Genomic DNA, 21,147 nt, shown 5'->3' with positions numbered 1-21,147 from the left:
GACTCATACCCCCTATTAGATCGTGGTATAAATACAGACAGATGTTTATTTTGCTTTCTGTTCGGATCGACTTCGGTGAAGCATCAGAAGGGATACTTTGGGCCAAAGTTGCCTTCAGACTTTGATCACGGTCATTCATTATGGCTTCATTCCAGCAAAACTCATCCGCTGCGATACATACAGGGTCAGACAGGTATTGTGCATGCATTATGGCAGCATTGTGCAAGATCTACTAGAGAATCCACGAACTGGGCTTTCATTAGGTTTGTCTGATAAAAGCATTGGGTGAATAAACAAAGAGAATAAACCGAGACACAAAAATTGGTAAGCTTGTCTGCTGGGCTGTCTGTGGTTAAATTTAGAGTTAAATTTAGTCCTACTCCAGGCTGTGAGTTGGGAATGAACAGAGACAAGGGTCTGTGCTTTCGGTAGAGATTTGGCAAATACTTCGCATTTCACTGAAACGCATTATTGAAATAGCACAGAGCCGTGCCAGCTGAATCAAAGATTTCTCTTTTTGAAATAAATGTCATTGGAAGCGATCCAACTGAATGTTAAATATCCCATGTTTATTTTTATCCCTTTACCAAAGTTCACCATGGTGAGCAGTTTCCACAAAAAGATGATTAAGAAATGGTTCTTATAAGAACCTTTTAGGGAAACAGAATGACACCCAATTAAAAGTGACATTACAGTCAGACAATAGAGAGGTGGGAGCCTGTGTGCCAGATTCGGCCCCTTTTCTCACCCCGCTGCATCCTATCGTTCCCTCAAAAGGATGCTTTTGCTCGGTGAACAGTGGTCTTGTCATTATGGCAGCGTTGTAAATGTCTGGGGGCCTCAGACACACAGGATGTGGGTAGAGCCGCAGGGGTGCGCGCTTACAGCCTGACCCCTATTTTCACAGAGCCGTGTGGTTATAGACTGCTCTGTGTGCATTTTGGTTTACACAAACAAATGTCAGGTAGGTGTTACATTTAATCATTCACGAATAAGAACGTAAACCAAATTCGGTAGGAATTGTTTTTCATACGTGTGCTGTTATTGTATTGGTTTAAAATAACTTTTAGGTTCTGAAGAATGAATTGAGTAAATAACCTCCTGTAATTGATCACCAATGTGAGTGTAATTATTGCTGCTTTGCTGCCACCTACTGGTCATAAATCGTGACTGCAGAAATTGTTTCAGGTTTGGATGTTTTAATGCTAAATGTTACTATTTGTCTCGTAGGAAACTGTTGATTATAATAATGTCCAAAAGCTGAAGTATCTGGACATGGTCATATCCGAATCCCTAAGACTCTACCCACCTGGATTCAGGTTTGTTTAACCAACCTAAATTGCCATTTATTTAGCTTATATTTATTAATATGGTTGATGAATTGATTTATACCACGTTTTGCATTTATTTTGTAATTTTCTCTTTTCTATCATTATCATCATTATCACTATCCATCATTTTCTTATTTCAGTACTGTTTTCTTACAGGAAATCTCCACAGTTCTTAAATGTTTTTGTTAAGCAATGCAAAATTATGAAAAGCTTTATAAAAATGAATCTGATCGAAAAACAATTATAAATAAAACGGAAATGTTGATTCTTTGTACTCTTGTCACAGGTTTGCGCGGGACATCGATCAAGACTGTGTGATAAACGGTCAGTCTCTACCTAAAGGAGCATCACTTGAAATCCCTGCAGGCTTCCTTCACCATGATCCTGAGCACTGGACCGAACCTGAGAAATTCGTACCAGAGAGGTGAACAATCTTTCAATCTTTTCAAAGCTTAACTTGTATGTTACACTATTACTGAAGTTTCTGATATCTAATATCTCACCTGTATTAATAATGCTCTTAGGTAGGTCAAATGACAGTATTTTAGTTTACAGAACATCTTGTGGTTATTTAAAATTTTCCTTATTTTCCTATATTCTATACATCATTTTCAATAAGTTGTTCGTACAGCATCGCCCACTGTGTATGAGTCTCTCCCGCATGCTTTTGCTCACATTCATCTCCGTATTTCCTTTGTCTCAGATTTACTCCAGAAGCCAAGGCCAGCCGGCACCCATTTGTATATCTGCCGTTTGGAGCAGGGCCACGCAGCTGTGTGGGCATGAGATTGGCCCAGCTGGAGATTAAAGTGGCTCTGGTTCACATATTTAGGAGATTCAACGTGGTGGCTTGTGAGGACACCAAGGTTTGTTCGTTTTCACAAATTTGCACGAACAGCCACGGAAACAATTGAGAGACCATTACAAATTTTAGTTGATTTTACATTTATTGTGGCCAATTCCGTCTAGACGCCGGCTGAAATAGAAAACAGAGATGACAAAACAAATGAAAACTGTGATAAAAATAGTTGGTTTGAATTTTTCCTAAACACATATGTCACTAATATATATATATATATATATATATATTTATATATATATATATCACTGTTTTATTGCTTAAAAGTATATCTGACCTTTTCTGTTATTTTCACTTGTTACTCCAGTTTAAAAACAATATTTTTATTTGAAATTTGGGAGAAACTGTTAGTAGTTCAATGAAACAAAAATCATTTTATTTAAACAAACCTATAAATAGTAAATTCAGAAAAGTAAATGGTCTATTATTTCTGTGGCTGTATATCGAGCACATGGAGGACAATTGACTTACGGTCTGCTGTATATTTTTCCTCTCTTTAATGTCACACAGGTTCCTCTGGAGTTGAAGTCAAGCACAACCCTTGGACCCAAGAATGGGATTTTTGTCAAAATAACCAAAAGAGATCATTTTGAGACGTTTCTATAACAATATTTGTGTTCTAAGCGAATATTTCAACTTTACTTTTAGAAGTGGCTGTGGTAGTTACAGCTTCTCGAGTGAAGTCTATATAACATCAGCGCATTTCTTTTGTTATGGGTCATAACTTTTATATCGTCTCACTTCCGATCAGCAGAAAATAGTCAAAACAACGGATGCCTTTACATCGTGTACTTTATTTAACTGCAAAGAAGTTCAGTGACGGTGACGATCAAGTGTGAATGTGATTATTTTCTCAATATGTATTAAAGAGAACATAAACTGAAGATGATGAATAAAATGTAAATAAAAATCCCCAACTAGTAAACATTTACTTTTCAAGCTCACCACCAGAGGTCACAATAACTAGATTCTAGAAAGTTTGTTGCGTGTACTTTCATTATATAACAAGTATTGTCCCTGTACAGTATACTAGTTACTACCTTACTGTATCCTGTCAGAAACTGTATCAGTAATTGAGTCCCATCCACCTCTATCATACTGTATATATGGTAAAACACATCATTTACTCTATGTAAGCATCTAAGATTTATCAAAGTTATTATCAGGTATGCTCACACAGTGACATCTTTTGCATTTAATAACTAAATAGTTTTTTTATGTGCACAAAAACTAAACAGACAAATCTAGTGAAATCAAAATGATTATTATTGCTATTGATGTATAATTACCCATAAGTCCCTGGCTGTAGTAATAAACACCTAATCATTTAAATGAATACAGTAGTGCAGTTCAAATGCATTCTACAAATTATTGCGCTGAACTGTCCGGTCTGATTATGAATATTCAATGATGTACTCAGGATAGACTTGGTACTTCTCAAAAACGACAAAAATGGCTGGGTTTGTCTCATTGTCAACACAGCTGTCGTAAAAACTCAGATTATTGTTCTTCGCTGGAGGACGAACTAAACTACTGTGACCTTTCGTAAACTCTCCCACCAGCACCTGTACAAGGAACATCTTCTTTTTGTTGGTCCTGGATTTGATGTATTGGTCCGAGTAGGAGGCATCCCTGGCAAAATAGCTGCCTGTTAAACAGTAAAATGATACAAAGCTCAGTATCTGTTATACGCTGTGAAGACTACTATTGCTCTTTTGTGACATATCGCGTATCGCTCCCCGAACTCTTTGTAAGTCGCTTTGTATAAAAGCGTCTGCTAAATGACTAAAGACGAAGCCAATGTTTACATACCTTTCCCATAAAGGGTCCCGTGACTGCCACAGATCCTCCAGTCAAAGTTTTGCTGACAGATGGCCTCTAAAAGATTCTCATTCGTACCGTGAAAGAGGTCACGCTGGTTGACATTCTTCCCTTTATTTATCCCGATCATTTGTTCTTTTTGCCTAGAACACAAGCACCAAGACCTAAACATTCTCTCATCATTTACTCGCCCTCGAGTTGTTATAAATCTGTATAAAATGTATTTGTTCTGATGAACACAGAGAATGATATTTGGAGGAATGCTTATAACCAAACAGTTCTTGGTCCCCATTGACTACCATATACAGTAGTAGGAAAAATGACACAGTGTTGATAAAAGTGCCCCAGAACTGTTTGCTTTCCTACATTCTTCAAAATATCTTCCTTTGTGTTCATGAGAACAAAGACATTTATAATGCATATTTTTCCTACTATGTCTATAATAAAGACATCCAAATTATATTTCCAAAAAATGTTTCTTACATTTAAGTAAATAACGTTATGTAGAAAACAGTGGATCACAAAAATGTGACAAAGGTTGGGATTTCTGACATATAGTACAAGTGACATTTTAAGGGATGTTTTTAAACACAACATACCACTGAAAGACCCTCCACAGGGAAAGATTTTGCACGATCTCAATGCTGTGAATGGTGTTTTTGGGCATTGAGTTACTAAACAGTGAGCTCACTCTTTGGTATTCCTTAGAAGAGCGCTGCAGAGGAACAAGCTGAAACGCCACAGACAAACTGATTTGGTTTTTAACAATTCAATATGAATCAATGTCAACTACTCTTCATATATGAACACAGTTTTACCTTCAAACACATTTTACATCGGCAGTACCAAACTCAATTGTGCAAAATAACATTTAGATGGATTTGTGATCTCAGCAGCCAACAATGCACTCAAAACACATCATGGAGAAACAACAACTTCACTGAAACTAGACTAGACAGTACAACTTGTTTAGAAAGAAATTTTAAAGCAAGAACACAGCTCTCTGTGCTTAATATGTTATAAATGATAGGAAGTGGACTTTGTACCATGTACGTCAAACTAGGGAGGGATCCTTTGTCCCAGTGAGAAGGAACTTCCACAGGTGATGTGGAGCTGTCCGAAGACTCACTTCTAAACAAAACAGTACAATGTTCGTACATTAAATGCCCTAAACAACAAAATTAACTATTCAGATTGAATGTGTCTAAAATAAATGACTGACAAATCTTACCCCTTTATCTTCCCCTTGACCTCTTCAGCACTAAGAAAACGTGGCCTCCTTCGAATCTCTCTTACAGTGTTGTACTTGAGATTTCTCTGAAACATGCCTGAAAAGATCTGCCTTGTGTTGGATTTGTTTTGTTGTTTGTGTTATTCAAGTAAGTGAGTGTAATGAAGTACCTTTAAATGTGAGAATGTACCGATGATGGCCTGAGTTGAAGGAAACTTCCTCGTCATTGTCAGAGAGGTAACTCTTCTCAAGGGTTTCAGATGTGACTGAGGTGAGAAGATCCGTATTGTCCTGTGAGTCGAACAATAATTTTCAGTTACATGAAACTAAAGACCAGATTATTATTTAAATATTTTATTGTTTGATAGTATTTGGTACTTGATATGCATATATTATTTACCCCTTTTCCATATTCCATCCAGTCCTCTTCGTCATTCCTCCAGTACCAGAGCCATTGGGTGGTCAGGATATAGTGAGGGGGTTTCGCAACAGATGATGCTGTGGACAGTCGACGTATCGAAGACCCTCCACATGTCATCGAGATAAAATTTACCAACTGATGTCCTGAGCTTGTCAGAGTAATGCTACAACGTTCGGAACAGGTTGAAATTATTTGAAAAACATCCAAATGAAATCTACATAACCACAACACACAAAACCAATATGGTCACACCTCACATCCTTGGCCGGGTTACAGAATGCTTTTTCAACCTCATCTTCATTTTCCAGGGTGCTCCATGTGTCTCTGTCTGCTTGTAAAATCTGCCATTTATAGGGTAGATGATGGTGAACGCGGACGCACTTGTCTAGCAAAGAAAAATAGATGGGTATGTAATGATTTCGAGAAAAAATCAAGTTTTTGCAAAGCCTAAAGGGTTAGTTAGGGTGTGAGTGTGCGAGCCGTGGATGCTGTTACCTTTGAAACTACATCCGGAGCGTAAGTAATAGAGACAGATTTCATTTTGATCGGCTTCGCTGACAGAGCTGCTGGATTTGTGTCTGGTGCGTTCTCTCACGGCTGGTGGAGCTGCATTATAAAAAGACAGAAGATTAGAAACCCAATGCTTTTCATTCAGGACGTGAATCTTTAAATCAATAACCCAACAAACGACCGTGCAAGATAAAAGTGTAGTGTGTAGTGTAAAAACACCGAAACTTCTTGTGTTGTTCATGTTCGGCAAAATGGTCTACATACTACCAAAGCTCTTTATTATGCAGAAATTATCCAAATGAATAATACATTAATAATATTACCATAAACAGCATAAACTCAATATATTGCAAAACTATTTCCATGAATGAATAAAAAGTACCAAATAATATACCAAATATCAATGACACATTTCCATTGACCGCCTTTCTTTTAAAAAAGTTTCTAAAAACCTTCTCCCTTTAAAATATAAAAAGCATTAGTTAAGCCTTTTTGGTTTGATATTTAACTTTGCACAATAACATGGCTACTTGCACTATTATTTTCATTAGCTTATCTGAACAGAACACCACCTACAATACACATAATATTCTACCTTTAAAAATAAAAAAATAAGTTGTACCTGCTTGTTCTTTCTTCCTGACAGGTCTCCCTTGAGAAGAAGTGATCAGTAACCTGTTCCTGTATATCTTGTGCAGTTTGCGCTTGTTTTCCGGAGCGATTCCTCTTCCATTCAGGATTTTCTCAGCATTTGCATCATTGGTGTGAGCCCTTTTGCAAGACGCTCCAAACTTACAGTCCTCCTGGAGAAAGTGCAGGCAGAGATGTAGGCTTGTGCAAGATGCCTCATATTTACAGCTGCCATGCTCTCCGTTCCCCTTGTTGTAATGGGAGCAAACCTGGACACAATACAGGGAAAGAAGAGACGTGTAATGTACTGTATAATATAACCACACAAGATGTCCACGTTACACAAGTCTTAATGCTTGACAATAACAAAAGTGATAGATACAAACCTCTGGAAGTAATGAGAGATCATTCTGAAGCAAAAGTTGAAACAGTTCTCCACTTGTAAGCCCTTGAAGATCGTGCTTTTTAAGGAGAGACGAATTATATGCCGAGGTCAAGTCATGGGGCTTTTTGCATTTAGCCCTGAGGTTGACAAAACAGAAGTTTTGATGAACATTGTCATAAATAATGTATGATAAACAGTTTTATCAGCTATGGGTACTGTAGTGTCCAGAGTTTTCATCATACACCTCATGCATCCTAGTTTCATTCATTACATTTGTTCTGTCACTATTCACATTCTCAACTTATGAAGACAAAACAGCACCCAACATAACTTAAGCAACAGTCATAAAAATAATGGAAACAAATCAAATAAAACATATACTATACACACTGAACAATATCATAAATGCCCCCATTTTTCATGAGCCGAACTCAAAGATCTAAGACTTTTCCATGTACACAAAAGGCCTATTTCTCTCAAACATTGTTCACAAATCTGTGTTATTGATCACTTCTCTTTTGCCTCACATTTGTGTCATATGAAGATTCTGATTAGATTATTGCACAGGTGTGCCGTTGGCTGGTCACAATAAATGAGGGCAAAAATAAAGGTGTTGCGTTTATAATTGTGTTCAGTGTAAATGCATAGATTTACTTAGACACTACTTAAATTGTTAGTTCTTTCATGTTACATAAATGGTTGTTCTTCAAAACGTCTCGGTTACGTATGTAACCTCTGTTCCCTGATGGAGGGAACGAGACGTTGTGTCGAATCGACAGATGGGGTTCGCCCCTGAGAACCTATCATCTTCTGACTATTTTGAAATTTGCATGTCGGGCTCCGCCCCCGGATATCTGGGTATAAAAGGGGAGCCGGCGTGCTCATTCATTCACCTTTTGTGCTGAGGAGCCTGAGAGCATCTCACGATCGCTGCAGCGGACGGCTAATGTTGTGGCATGAGGGACACAACGTCTCGTTCCCTCCATCAGGGAACAGAGGTTACATACGTAACCGAGACGTCCCTTTCTGTCGGTCTCTCGACGTTGTGTCGAACCGACAGATGGGGTTCCTATTGAAAACGCCACAGCACTAGCCGCGTCACAATCTCTAGCGAAGCGACGTTGACCGGCCTGGGCGAGCCACACGTGAGCGCAATTTGTAACCTTCCTGTGGGCAAGCAGGGGCTCCCAGAGCTTTTGGCAAAGATGAGTAGCCCCTGCCCTCGGCCACCACAGACGGAGGCCTTGTTCTCTAAACGAGAAGCCGTCCGGTACCGTAGGGCTACTGGGTAAGCGCTGTTCCCTCAATGTGGACGTGCGCTACGGAGACCACTTCCCACCATAGGGTGGAATACAGTGGAGACACCAACATGTTCTCACCAAATAGGGGAGAACTCATGGGAGGTATGTGCGGAATGCCGCAAGGTGGATGTCCACCTGGGGGAGGTCATGGGTTGCCACGCGGGGAACCATCTCATGACGACATCTCAGCTGGAACCACCCTAGTGGGGGGTTACTACGTGTGGAGCACTAGGTCCGGTTAGAGCTATATGTAATAACTCAGCTTGATACCCGGCCATAGGCGGCAGGGCTGCTCCGCCGAGCCCGCCGCCCTGAGTGCTTATTGATGGATGGACGGACTGCCTATTCTTCACCCTTGGGGAAAGAAGGGAGGCAGCCCATAGCGCACTGATCCACCTAAGAAGGGGAATGGCGCTATGCGCAGGCGTACGCCCTACGACTGCTGGTCTCACCTGTTGGCAAGACTCGAGCTGCCAACTCCCCACGGAGGTTGCAAGCCTCTGCGAGGTATAGCGTAGCCCAACCCGCAACTCTACAGATGTCTGCCAGAGAGGCGCACTGAGCCGATGCCCACGAGGAGGCCACACCCCGAGCGGAGTGTACCGTCACTCAAATGGGCACGGGCTAGGATCGGCACGCCGTAGTGACGGCGTGTGCGATCCAGCGCGACAACTCTCCTCGGAGACAGCATTCCCGTTGCTGACCTACATAACAGACAAGAGCTGCTCATGGCCTTGAAGCCCTCCGTGTGGTTCGAGTAGAGGCGCAATGCGCTTACTGGACACCCCATGTACAGGTTACAGCCTCTGAAACTGATTTCAGGGGACCGCTGGCTGCTGCCTGAAAGTTCAAGCAGCTCAGCACTGACTGTGCGTGCTCGTGAGCGAGCACGCCGTCATGGAGACAGTGTTGAGTTCTCTACCAGGAAAAGGGGAGCTTTGCGCCAGGGAGAGCTGCTCTTTTTCCCGGCTGACCCGTTACTGACATGCCAGCCCCTCGACGGTGCCGAGGGAAACTGGACATGAGAGTATGCGGTCAGTTGTCATGAACCACTCCTGGCGTCTGACAGACACCAGGACGAGCTTCCTGAACGGCACCCTGCAAGGTGCTGCTCAAGGTCTGCAGCGAACCCCTGGTTTTGGGGATGATGAAGTGTGGCTGTAGACGCCACTGGACATCTCGGCCGATGGGACGGTTCGATCGCCTTCGCCAGAGGATGCCCGAAGTCCGGCGGAGGTCTGGCGAACTGGATCGAATGCCGAGAAGGACCACACTCCCAGCCACCGTGATGGTTTGAAATGCTAACCAAGCACCCAGGGACCTCACAGGGGGGGGCTACGATCTGCTTCATCAACCCGCGGGGGTTGGTTCAATGACTAGCAGTGCTGGTCCCACCCGGGGGGAACAGCTCCGCTAAATCACCTGCCAGGCGATAGCGCAGCTCGACACACCGTCGAAGCGAGAGTGCTGAGGGCTGCTTTATACTCGCCATTGCGTGCCGCCACGACGCAACGTCGAGTTGCCGAACACCATCTATCAGAGGGTGAGAGCGGCTGAAGTGGGACCCAGAGAGAGACCTCTCCTTGTGAGAAGGCGGGCACTAGGCCCCCGAAGGGGCCCAGAAGGTGTTGGGACGCGGCAGGGACCGACCCAATCCGACCATCCAGCTACCAATGCTGGGTTGGGCCTGATGGTTTGATCTCCCTAGGTGGTCCTTCTCTCGACGTCTTCCTCCGGGGGGCCACCTGCGGGGGCACCAGAACCGGAGACGACGCTGGAGAAGGCCGGGGCTGCTGGGGGCAGACCACGTGCGAGACCTCGCCGGCCGAAAGGCGGCCGGGTCACAGCAGGCCGGTCTGTTTCTACACTGTCAAAAGGCTGCTGGAGCAGTCCTTGACAGCGCCACCAATCAGCCGACCTTGCGAGAGGGGAGTCGGGAAAGTGGCCTTTCTCGACATCGCCCATCTGCGCAAGATTGAGTCAGAGGCGTCTTTCCGGGCCACTGATGTGGACATCGTCCGACCCAGCCTGCGCTGCCACCGTGGTCCCCGGAGGACCAGTCGGCAGCGGCACTACTTGGGTCGGTCTTACCCCGTGGGGCTCTCTTTAGCGCCCTGGCCTGCAGGATGGCCATGGCGTAAGAGTGGTGGCAGCTTGGCCCACGGCACTGCCAGCCTCAACACCAGAGATGTCGAGACCTTACATGCCCTGGACGGTGAGTCTAGGTCAAGCTCCCCAGGTGGCCGCCGTCTGCGGATACCCGCGACTGCATGCTCCACCCAGGATGCATAGTCCCTAGCTGCTTCCCCGCCCCGAGGGAAGAGAGGGCGATAGAGTCAGCTAGACGGAAGTGCGCCGAAGGGGGCGCTCCAGGTCTTACTGAACTCCTTATGCAGCTCGGTAAAACTTGGCACTTGAGCCAGGCACGGCTTGGAGTCGCGCCCGGGCCCAATGTGCGAAGTACCCAGCCACGAGCGCCAGGGCTGCGGTGCACCGCAAACTGACACTCACGGCGGTCCGAGCGAGCATGGCTGACATCTTGACGTCTGCTCTCACCTGTGCTCGACCTCCCGAGGGAGGGAGCTTCAGGGAATCGCCAGAGTCTGATGTCAGCAGGTCGCGCTCCGATGTTGCAGGAGACACCTCATCTTCACGGCTCGTGTCCGAGCGCGTGGCTGAGGAAAAAGATGGCTTAGGACCATCCTTGGGGAACTGCTAAACAAGCGAGACGGGGCGCGAACGGTCCGCGAGCCGGCCGGCTGACGGATTTACGCTCACGATAATCCCCACATCACCCTCGCTGCTCGCCGCCGCTGACGGCAGGGCCGTAGCCGCTGCGGTCACAGAACGGGAAGCAAACGAGGTGTTGGCTGGATCTTACAGAACACAGCCACCGTGACGCAACGTCTGAATAGCCATCCGCCCGCAGTGACGCAACGTCTGAATAGCCATCCGCGCGCAGTGCGGGCAGGACGAATCCACGAGGCTGCCACAGTGGTCGGACCCCCGAACACCTGCGGCAACCACCGTGTCCGTCCCCGTCCTCGATGAGTGTACTGCACCCAAGAGATCAGCGGGCAATGCCACGCTGAGGAAATTGCTCTTTAGAAAAATACCTCTGGAACTGCCAGGACGCCCAGGGGAATCTCCGCTGCACCGCGTCGTAGAATTCGGCAATTCGAAGAATGTCATCATACATTTTCAGGCATGGATTATCATGGTCATGCCACCATTAATAGAGAAAACTGTCATTGATTTTGGAAATATGATGTGTCTTTGCCAACTAGACTGGAATTACTTGTGCAGTAAACTGTTTAAATGCACAACAACAACACCTTCCAGCTAATAAGAATCCAGTGTTGAGACTGACCATGGTATAATATAGCATGTTAAACTTGTCTTCTTACATGTGACTGCTCCAGATTTATTGTTGTAATAATTGCGTGTATTGATTTGTTTTAGAAACTTAGAAAATCATATTTCACCTTGTATTTGGACTATGTCCTTCCTGAGTGACTTTGAGCTGCAGCTTTTAACTTGGCATCTAAACCATTATCATTAGCAGTGAAATGTCATCATATAATATAATATATATTCAGAATATATAATATATTCTATAATATATTCAGAATACAATAGCCCACTGTATGTCCACTCTTAATTAACAGGGTGCACCACTTCAGCTTCGAGGGACTGACTGTGGAATATTTATCCATTTCTAGTTATTTGATCACCAAAATGAACTACAAAAGTGATTCCAAATTTAATGACTAAGATTTTCACTTGGCATCTATTAGTGTGATATGCCTGCAATCATGAGATGGTTTTTTTGATGGTTTCATGATCTTTTTGCACAAAGGACTCAGCTGTGATGAAACGGATTCAGTTTGCCAGTGACTGGGTGGAGGAGAACCGAACACAATTTACTGGGAAAGTTCACCTACCACAGATCACAAGCATGAGTGAGGATGATGCCTTGTTGGCCATAACAAGGATCTGTTTTTTGACACCATTTTTTATAATGGTGAAATGGATGAAGACAAGATCCGGGCTCCCTTCCTTTTCACATTTGAAAGAATGGAGGACATGATGTTTTTCATGAAGGAGATCTGACGTAGAGCTTTCAGGAACGAAAATGTGCAGCGCTTCGATATCCACAGAGGTGAAGCTTTCATCTAGCTCCTCCTCTCTGGATGTGAACTGTAGCTCCTCCTCGCTGGATCTGTAGCTCCCCCTCGTTGGACGTCTAACGTCCGCCCATATGCTCTGCAGCACGCCGGCTCCCATTTTATACCCGGATATTGGCCTTTTCAAAATAGTCAGAAGATGATAGGTTCTCAGAAGATAGGTTCTACTGTAAACGACACAACGTTGAGAGACCGACAGAAAGGGAACTAAAATTTCAGTTTCAGTTTACAGTACTGTGTGTCAGTACGTTTCAGTGTATCAGTAGGTTTCAGTTTTGAAATGCCCTTTCCATGCGTCACCGTTTAATCACATCACATGAGCTTCATCAAAATAAATGAGTTTGCCATTTTTAATTTAAACTGTATGTTTTCAATTGACTTCTTCGGTAAAGAAACGTCACAAGTAGCTTGTTGTAAGTCAACACTTTTAACACAATGCCAAGTTGACATGGTTTGGTCCCAGAATTCTCTCGGATATTGTTAGTAAGCAGTTAGTAGACGTGTGAAAAAGCAAAAGTCCACAGAATCAAAAGTGTGCATACAGCAATATACACATTAACGTTAACTATCTCCAGTGTCCAGTAACCTGCACTGATAACACTAGTTACTAAAATGTTACCATGGCAACCACAACCTACCCTTAAATGATCATAATCCTATTCATTTTAATTTTAATAAACATAAGTTTTATTTGTTAAATTATTTAACACTGTCGTATAAATATAACTTACAGGTTATTCAAATGGCTTTATGAAGACTAGTTACTACTGTTTTGCTTATTTAAGTCTGTTTATTCTTTAGTTTTTTGTTAAAATAACATTTATTTATATTTTAGTGACTTAAATAATAAACAAATCAACAAGGACAATGACTTTTTCAATGCATCCGAAGGCCTTGGATGAAACTAAAACCCTAAAGCTCCACTTACCCAAATTTGCAGTTTCCACACACAAGGTAAGTGCACAAGTGCAGCTTCTCACATCCGACACATTTGTTGTTCTTGCAAACTCGCAGTGATGTTTTGGCAACGATCAGGCTGTTGGCTCCCAGAACGGTCTTGTTGGTTTTGGAGTCCTCTTCCTCTTGAATTGCAAACTTGTCCTGATCATCAAGCACCTTTGACAACACTTGATCCGCCACCGTGAAACTCTGCCGTAAACTCCTCTCCACTGTACCATAGTCTGAACATCCCTCGTTTTTACACAGAAATGTAAATATGTGTTTCGACACGGAGGACGACATTTTGATGAGCGTCACTGTTGCTTTCGTGTTGACGTTGATTTGGGGCATTTAAACGGAAACGAAAGCGAAAGAAATGTTGTGGTTATTTGGTGCCCCCTGGTGTTTGATGCGTGCGGCTTAACGGATTCATTCGCCCAATAAATTCTGCCAGTATTAATTCACCTTATGTCACTCAAAATCATATGCCTCTGTCTTCAGTAGAATATATTTTGATAAGTGTCCATACAATGGAAGTCAAAGTGGTTTGATTATCATCCAAATACGGGTTCTGCAGAAGAGAGTCATGCAGGTTCGACATGACAAAGGTCATACGATGACCGAATGTTCATTTTTGGGTGAACCATCACTAGCCTTGATCTAGTCTGACCAAATAGGAATATGTAGGACTAATCATGTTTATTTTTCAGATTTAAATTAGACAAATCTAATTGTTTGTGTAACCTGTCTAACTTGTAGACCGGTCTAAGCGGTTTATGCAATATATCACTGGCTACAACCTGCAGAAATTGGTGCCACTGCTGTTACGGCCCTTGGCCTGTCTTTGCTTGTTCTCTTGCCCCTCCTCTATTTCAGGCCTAACTGCTGTCACCTGGGAAGAATGGTGTTTAAATAGAAGCTTGAACGTTGCTCGGGGGACCGCCGGTCCAGGTTCATGCCCCGCTCCGGTAGCCAGAATTATACACAGATGGACATTTGAGTTTATGTCTCTTATGTTTACACTCAACACTTGCATTCATACACATAATACATCCATGCACTTGCCCTACATTACTGACATTGACATCCTCACCTGATATTTTGGTTCTGCTGTTTAAACTTGTATTAGATACACAATAAATGTATGTTTTGCACTGTTTGCTTGTGGCATGGTCTCTAATCTTTTGTTATGGCTCTGAGACAGTCATAACACTGCCTAAAGCAGGGGTCCCCAAACTACGGCCCGCGGGCCGAATGTGGCCCGCCAACAGATTTGGACCGGCCCTCTGAACAACGCCTGACAAATTAACAAGTTTTTTTAAATATACTTCACTTATATCATGCCTATATTTGATAATAAATATTGGCTTTCAGACTCAAATTTTCCTAAGCTACTGCCTTATTATTTGTTAAATTCACCTACCAACAGAATGGTATGCTCAACATAACGTGCGAACCAGCGGAAAAACTTCAAAGAGACGACAAAATGGCCAAGCAGTAGGGATAGAGAAAGGTTCATTAATATGCATATGTAAATGTTTTGATTTTGAATAGCACTCAATATGAAAAAACAGGGAGAATTATGTGACCCTTGCAGAAAATAGTTTGGGGACCCCTGGCCTAAAGTATCGTTCCGTCCACTACTATCATCATTGGTTAGTGGGCGGCACCACATCTACGGCAGGCTGGATGCTGTCCAACAAATGTCACCATAGCAACCGATTTTATATTAGTGGCATAAGTACAAGTAGTTACAATACAATCTGGAAAATTTTATTTTTCTTCACAGCATAAACAAACAGGAAACACTCACTAATCAAAGTAAGTTTGTGACTTTAGAAATTCTAATACTTTCTGTTTAAACATACCATTATTCTGTAGGTATCTCATCTATTAGATTAAATTGCATCAACAGAACCCCACAAAATTATTTATAAATATATTATAATATACAAATATCAGCTTCAGGAGTTACATTTATGCATATGGCAGACGCTTTTATCCAAAGCTACTTACATTGCATTATAGTTGTTTACATTAGTTTCCGATTATGTGCAATCCCTGGGATCAAACCCATAATCTTGGCGTTGCTAGCACTATGCTCTAACACACATTTTATGCACACACATTAATAAACATTTAAAGATTGTTAACATAAAAAATATCACGAAGGCCCGCTGAAGGTTCGGTTATTGTTCAGAGAACCTAGTAGGTATAATGTCACACAGGACACTTAAGGGCAATTCCGTGAAAATGTCTTTTTAGCAATGTTTTTTACATTTCTAACAGCACAGATATCAACATTTAGTGTTTCTAATACCATGTAAGATCTCTCTTCAAGTTTTTTAAGCATTTGTTTTATTTTAAGTGCTATTTTTCATAGTCAGGTAAGGGCCTTTTTCAGGATTGTCACATCCATAACGGTGCATATTCCTCATGAATGGCATCCCTTCTCTATTTATTGGGTATTGCTTCAGGTTTGTGCATTTTAATTCACAGATATCCTACAAAGAATGTCGTCTCCCTAAAACCACGCTCTTTTTTGTCACATCCATATCGCATGTTTATTTCCCTTTTATAAAACAGAATTTTTTTCATAGATGGATATTTTTCTGATGTTTACACTATCAACAAGGGTTTAGTCAAATATAAACCAGAGCATTTTTATGTCACATCCATAACGCAAAATGTCACGTCCATAATGCTGGGATTGCCCTTAAGCAGGTCATAACAAGGGTCAGGGACTTCTGATTCTGTATACCAGCATAGCAGTAATGCATTTATGAACTATTTCAAAAATAAAATCCAAGATATTAGAGAAAAAAATTATAACTATGCAACCAGAAGTGAAACCCGCTGAACAAACAACTAACTACAGCGCCCCTAAGGAGAAATTGCAATCATTTTCTACCATAGATCACAATGAATTATCTAAAATCATTAGATCATCTAAATCAACTACGTGCATGCTAGACCCTATACCTACAAATCTACTGAAAGAGATGCTCCCAGATATTATAGATCCTCTTCTTAGCATTATTAAATCATCTCTGACACTAGGACCTGTCTAAAAGCATATAAGGTGGCTGTTATAAGGGTTGTCAAAAAATCTCATCTCGACCTTGGAGAGCTAGTTAACTACAGACCTTTTTCAAATCTACCTTTCAAATCTAAAGTTCTGGAAAAAGTAGTCTCAACTCAATCATGTTCCTTCCTCCAAAGCAATGACATCAATGAAGATTTCCAGTCTGGATTTAGAGCACATCAGAGTACAGAGACTGCTTTGATCAGAGTTACAAATGATCTGCTCTTGGCGTCTGACCGAGGTTGTATCTCCTTATTGGTCCTGCTAGATCTTAGTGCTGCATTCAACACTATTGAGCACAGCACACTCCTACATAGACTCAAAAATTATGTCGGCATTAAGGGAATAGCTTTGAAAAGGCTTAGATCTTATTTATCCAACCGTTTTCAATATGTAGCAATAAACAATGAAGTGTCATGCAAATCGCAAGTCCAGTACGGTGTACCACAGGGCTCAGTCTTAGGGCCTCTGCTCTTCGCATTATACATAATACCTCTAGGAGATATAATAAAGCGGCACGTAGTTAGCTTTCACTGTTATGCTGATGATACGTCGAAGCGTCATGAAACACAGCAATTCCATCGAATAGTGGAATGCATAGTCGATATAAAAAAAGTGGATGAGTAAACATTTCTTATTACTGAACGCGGGCAAAACAGAAGTGTTTCTTATTGGACCGACATCCGCCATACGTAACAACCAAGAATTTTGCTTAACTATTGATGGATGTTCCATAAAACCCACATCTTCAGCAAAGAATATTGGCGTTTTATTCGATAGTACTCTGTCATTTGAGAACCAGGTCGCCAACACCTGTAAAATGGCATTTTTCCATCTTACAAATATATCTAAACTACATCAGATGCAGAGAAGCTAATTCATGCCTTCATGACATCAAGACTAGATTACTGTAATGCACTATTAGGTGGTTGCACTGCCGGCCTATTACAAATTACATATACAAAAAAGTATGAGTTACAAATACATCCGAAAATGCTTCTCCCCTTCATTCACCTTAAGTGAATGTAGCCTTGGCCAGGAGGGGTTGATGTGATCAGGCGGTACCCATTGTTCATTGGGTGTTTCGACCCTTGTCCACAACACCCTCCCGATGGTGGGTCGGCAGTGGTGGCCAAGTCACAGCCCATCTTTTCCTCCTGGCTTCCAGCTCAACTCCTCCCTCCTGCTCCATAACCAGCAAAAGGCTCTTTCCGCTGCCTCCCCCATCCTGCGAGCTGCTGCCTTTTGTAGCAGGCTGGTTCTTGTTGTTGTTGTGGTTGGTGGCTTTTCCCCCTCCTTTACAAACTTGATTGAAGTTGTTTTCCGAAGTGGTTGGCATTTATTTTTCCTCTCCTGCTCTAAGGTGTTGGCGAGTGTCATGAGCACCCTATCATGGCGCCACCTGTACCTTCCCTAGGTGAGTGCTTTTTTACACCCGGCCAGGATGTCTGCCATGGTGCCCCTCTCCCCACAAAGCTGCTCCAGCTGCTCCTGCTCCAATCTTAAATCTAATTTATTTTTTATTTTGCCTTGTTATGCAAGCATTATCAAGCTTGTGCAGAGGCTGCAGCTTTTGCCAGAGGGGAACTGGATTCCCCTGGTTAGGCCTGGTTTCCTTCTGAGGTTTTTTTTCTCCTCCATTGGAGTTTTGGGTTCCTCACCACCGTTTGCATACTGTTTTGCACTGTTTGCCTGGCCGGGGGGCTGCTAGAATTTTATAGTTTTACTTAAAACTGCATATAGGAATTTATAGTCTGATATTTGACCTGTGTTTTGACTTGTATAACCTTTTATGTTTTGCTTATAGTCAATGTTTTCTTGTACATCTTCTTTGTAACAATGAAAATTTTAAAAAGCGCTATATAAATAAAGCTGACTTGACTTGACTTTAAAAACAATATTTTTATTTGAAATTTGGGAGAAATTGTTAGTAGTTCACAGAATGAAAAACAATCATTTTATTTAAACAAACTATAAATAGTAAATTTAGAAAAACAAAAATATGTTGAAATGGAGGACAATTGACTTATGGTTTGCTGTATATTTTCCTCTCTTTAATGTCACACAGGTTCCTCTGGAGTTGAAGTCAAGCACAACCCTTGGACCCAAGAATGCGATTTTTAACCAAAAGAGATCATTTTGAGACGTTATAACAGAGTTTCTATAATAATATTTGTGTTCTATTCAAAGTATTGTGATCTTGTCACGGAGTGTGGACAGAACCCAAACGCAGGCAGCAGAGTTAAATAACAAAAACTTTATTTAAACAAAAGACCCTCGATGGGGAGAACATGATCTAAAACAAGACAAAAGCGTAAACTAAAACTTCCCACATGGGGAACAAAACAAACAAAGTCCTTTGAATAATAAATCAACAAAATCCACAAACTTAGAACAGGAACAAACACGATAATCCATAGACAGGAATAATCCAACAAGGTGACGTGAGGAGGTACGATAATGACGAAATGACAATGAACCGACAAGGGACAGAGGGAAAACTGGGGCTTGATAAAGGGAAAACACTAACAAGGACTGATGACACAGGGAGAGTGGCCACAGGTGACAAGGATGAAACACTAAGGGAAAGCTAACAGGAGGATTGCACGAGGCAGGTGAGGGGACTGAAACACTAAGGGAAGGATGGATCAGGGCTGGAGACAAGACTAACACTAACGGACTGCAAACAGGGAAACAAGGGGGCGGGGCTAAAGGACGTGACACCGGAGAAAGAGCATGGCTTCTCAAACCAAAACAATGCTCTTTCTCCACACAAAACACATGGGACTGACATGATCCTGCCACAAGACTCGAAAACCAAGACAAGGAGAGGCAGGATCATGACAGAGCGCCCGCCTTAAAGAACTCCTCCAGGAGTTCTTCAAGATCACACTAAACATGACAAGACTGACAGACAGGAGGACAGACACCATAAACACAGAACAGAACACACTAGGGGCAGGGCTGACATGACTAGAAAGGGATTGGGGTTGGACAATAAAATAAACATCAATGGGAAGGGGGGAGGCGGAACTGGTGGGAAAAACTTGGGAACATAACTGGGTGGGGACTTAGGCGGGACAGGACCCTGCTTCCTAGAGCTGGGCGGAGGGGTGGGGTAGGAAGGTCTGGGCCTGGAAGGGATACCTCTCATGGAGTGGGAGGAACTAGAAGGGGTAGGGCATGACAGGACGGCCGTAGTTGGGAACGGCTGGGGCAAGGCTGACTGGGTTGTAGGTTGGAGGGCCGGCTGAGACGGACTGGGTGCAGGAAGGACCACCGGACTTGGGACCACCGGACTTGGGACCACCGGACTTGGGACCACCGGACTTGGGACCACCGGACTTGGGACCACCGGACTTGGGACCACCGGACTTGGGACCACCGGACTTGGGACCACCGGACTTGGGACCACCGGACTGGACGGGACCACCGGACTGGACGGGACCACCGGACTGGACGGGACCACCGGACTGGACGGGACCACCGGACTGGACGGGACCACCGGACTGGACGCCTGGGCAGGGCTGAATACCGGCTGCTGGGCAGGACAGGATGGTGCCACTCTCCTCTGCCTCTTCCTCTTTGACCGGCTCACAGGACGTGTGGCCGGCTGCAGAGTAGCGGTGGGGGACCCCACTATCTCTGTGCTGGATGAGTCGGACGGGGAGTCCCACGACTCCCGCCGTCCACGCCTACCACGGAGGCTAGCTGGTGGTGGAGCAGAGGGTGAGGAGAGGCCCACGGCCCCGATTTGCAGGGTATGGCCCTCGGGGATGGCGGCCAGCGGGGTGGAAAAACTGGGCTGGACTGAGACACTGGGCTCCGGCCGATTCATGGCATACCTGATCAGGTCTGTGAAGCCCAGCGGTCTCAGCATCTGCATCTCCCACCCCGCTAGTGGTTGGTTGAGGCCGCCATTGAACAGGACCATCTGTTCCTGCTCACTGTGGACCATCTCCCCTGCCACCTCAAAGAAGTGGTCCGCGAACTCCAATACATCACAGTGCCCCTGGCGTAAACGGAGGAGGCGACGAGCCTGGGTCGCTCGTCTTGCCTCCATCTTGCCTGCTGGGTTCGAAGTTGTTCGGTTCATTCTGTCACGGAGTGTGGACAGAACCCAAACGCAGGCAGCAGAGTTAAATAACAAAAACTTTATTTAAACAAAAGACCCTCGATGGGGAGAACATGATCTAAAACAAGACAAAAGCGTAAACTAAAACTTCCCACATGGGGAACAAAACAAACAAAGTCCTTTGAATAATAAATCAACAAAATCCACAAACTTAGAACAGGAACAAACACGATAATCCATAGACAGGAATAATCCAACAAGGTGACGTGAGGAGGTACGATAATGACGAAATGACAATGAACCGACAAGGGACAGAGGGAAAACTGGGGCTTGATAAAGGGAAAACACTAACAAGGACTGATGACACAGGGA

The 21,147-nt window shown here is 43.4% G+C and overlaps 2 protein-coding genes across 3 annotated transcripts in view; one reads left to right on the top strand and one right to left on the bottom strand.

Moving 5' to 3' along the window:
* tbxas1 (thromboxane A synthase 1 (platelet)) overlaps window positions 1–3,524 on the top strand; it is a 46,791-nt gene extending 43,267 nt beyond the window's left edge. Inside the window, exons 11-14 of one of the 2 annotated variants that reach the window (XM_079465877.1) lie at window positions 1,231–1,319; window positions 1,618–1,755; window positions 2,035–2,197; window positions 2,701–3,524. In XM_079465877.1, coding sequence (XP_079322003.1) covers window positions 1,231–1,319; window positions 1,618–1,755; window positions 2,035–2,197; window positions 2,701–2,796 — 486 coding nt within the window. In that variant the 3' untranslated portion in view covers window positions 2,797–3,524. The remainder of the gene's footprint in view (window positions 1–1,230; window positions 1,320–1,617; window positions 1,756–2,034; window positions 2,198–2,700) is intronic. The other variant, XM_079465878.1, reaches the window with a different exon arrangement.
* Window positions 2,966–14,136, bottom strand: LOC306899544 (protein mono-ADP-ribosyltransferase PARP12-like). Its single transcript, XM_079465876.1, has 12 exons — window positions 13,605–14,136; window positions 7,190–7,325; window positions 6,796–7,072; window positions 6,159–6,269; window positions 5,916–6,048; window positions 5,643–5,826; window positions 5,413–5,533; window positions 5,243–5,339; window positions 5,058–5,142; window positions 4,611–4,741; window positions 4,003–4,154; window positions 2,966–3,838 (listed from the first exon to the last, which is right to left on the bottom strand). Exons 1-12 carry the CDS (start codon window positions 13,964–13,966, stop codon window positions 3,585–3,587), a joined length of 2,043 nt encoding a protein of 680 aa, XP_079322002.1. The 5' UTR covers window positions 13,967–14,136; the 3' UTR covers window positions 2,966–3,584.
* Between the last annotated feature and the right edge of the window lie 7,011 nt (window positions 14,137–21,147).

The sequence above is a fragment of the Barbatula barbatula genome, assembly GCF_947034865.1.
Source record: "Barbatula barbatula genome assembly, chromosome: 10".
Classification (NCBI taxonomy): domain Eukaryota; kingdom Metazoa; phylum Chordata; class Actinopteri; order Cypriniformes; family Nemacheilidae; genus Barbatula; species Barbatula barbatula.
Note: the sequence above shows the minus strand (reverse complement) of the source record. Positions and strands in the feature narration are given on the sequence as shown.

Excerpts from the sequence above, each read along its gene's own strand:
- LOC306899544 (XM_079465876.1), bottom strand. The coding sequence starts at position 13,966 with ATGCCCCAAATCAACGTCAACACGAAAGCAACAGTGACGCTCATCAAA. Across the intron at positions 5,534-5,642 it reads GGATGGAATATGGAAAAGGG|GACAATACGGATCTTCTCAC; the intron begins GTAAATAATATA and ends TTCGACTCACAG. Across the intron at positions 4,742-5,057 it reads TCCCTAGTTTGACGTACATG|CTTGTTCCTCTGCAGCGCTC; the intron begins GTACAAAGTCCA and ends GTGGCGTTTCAG.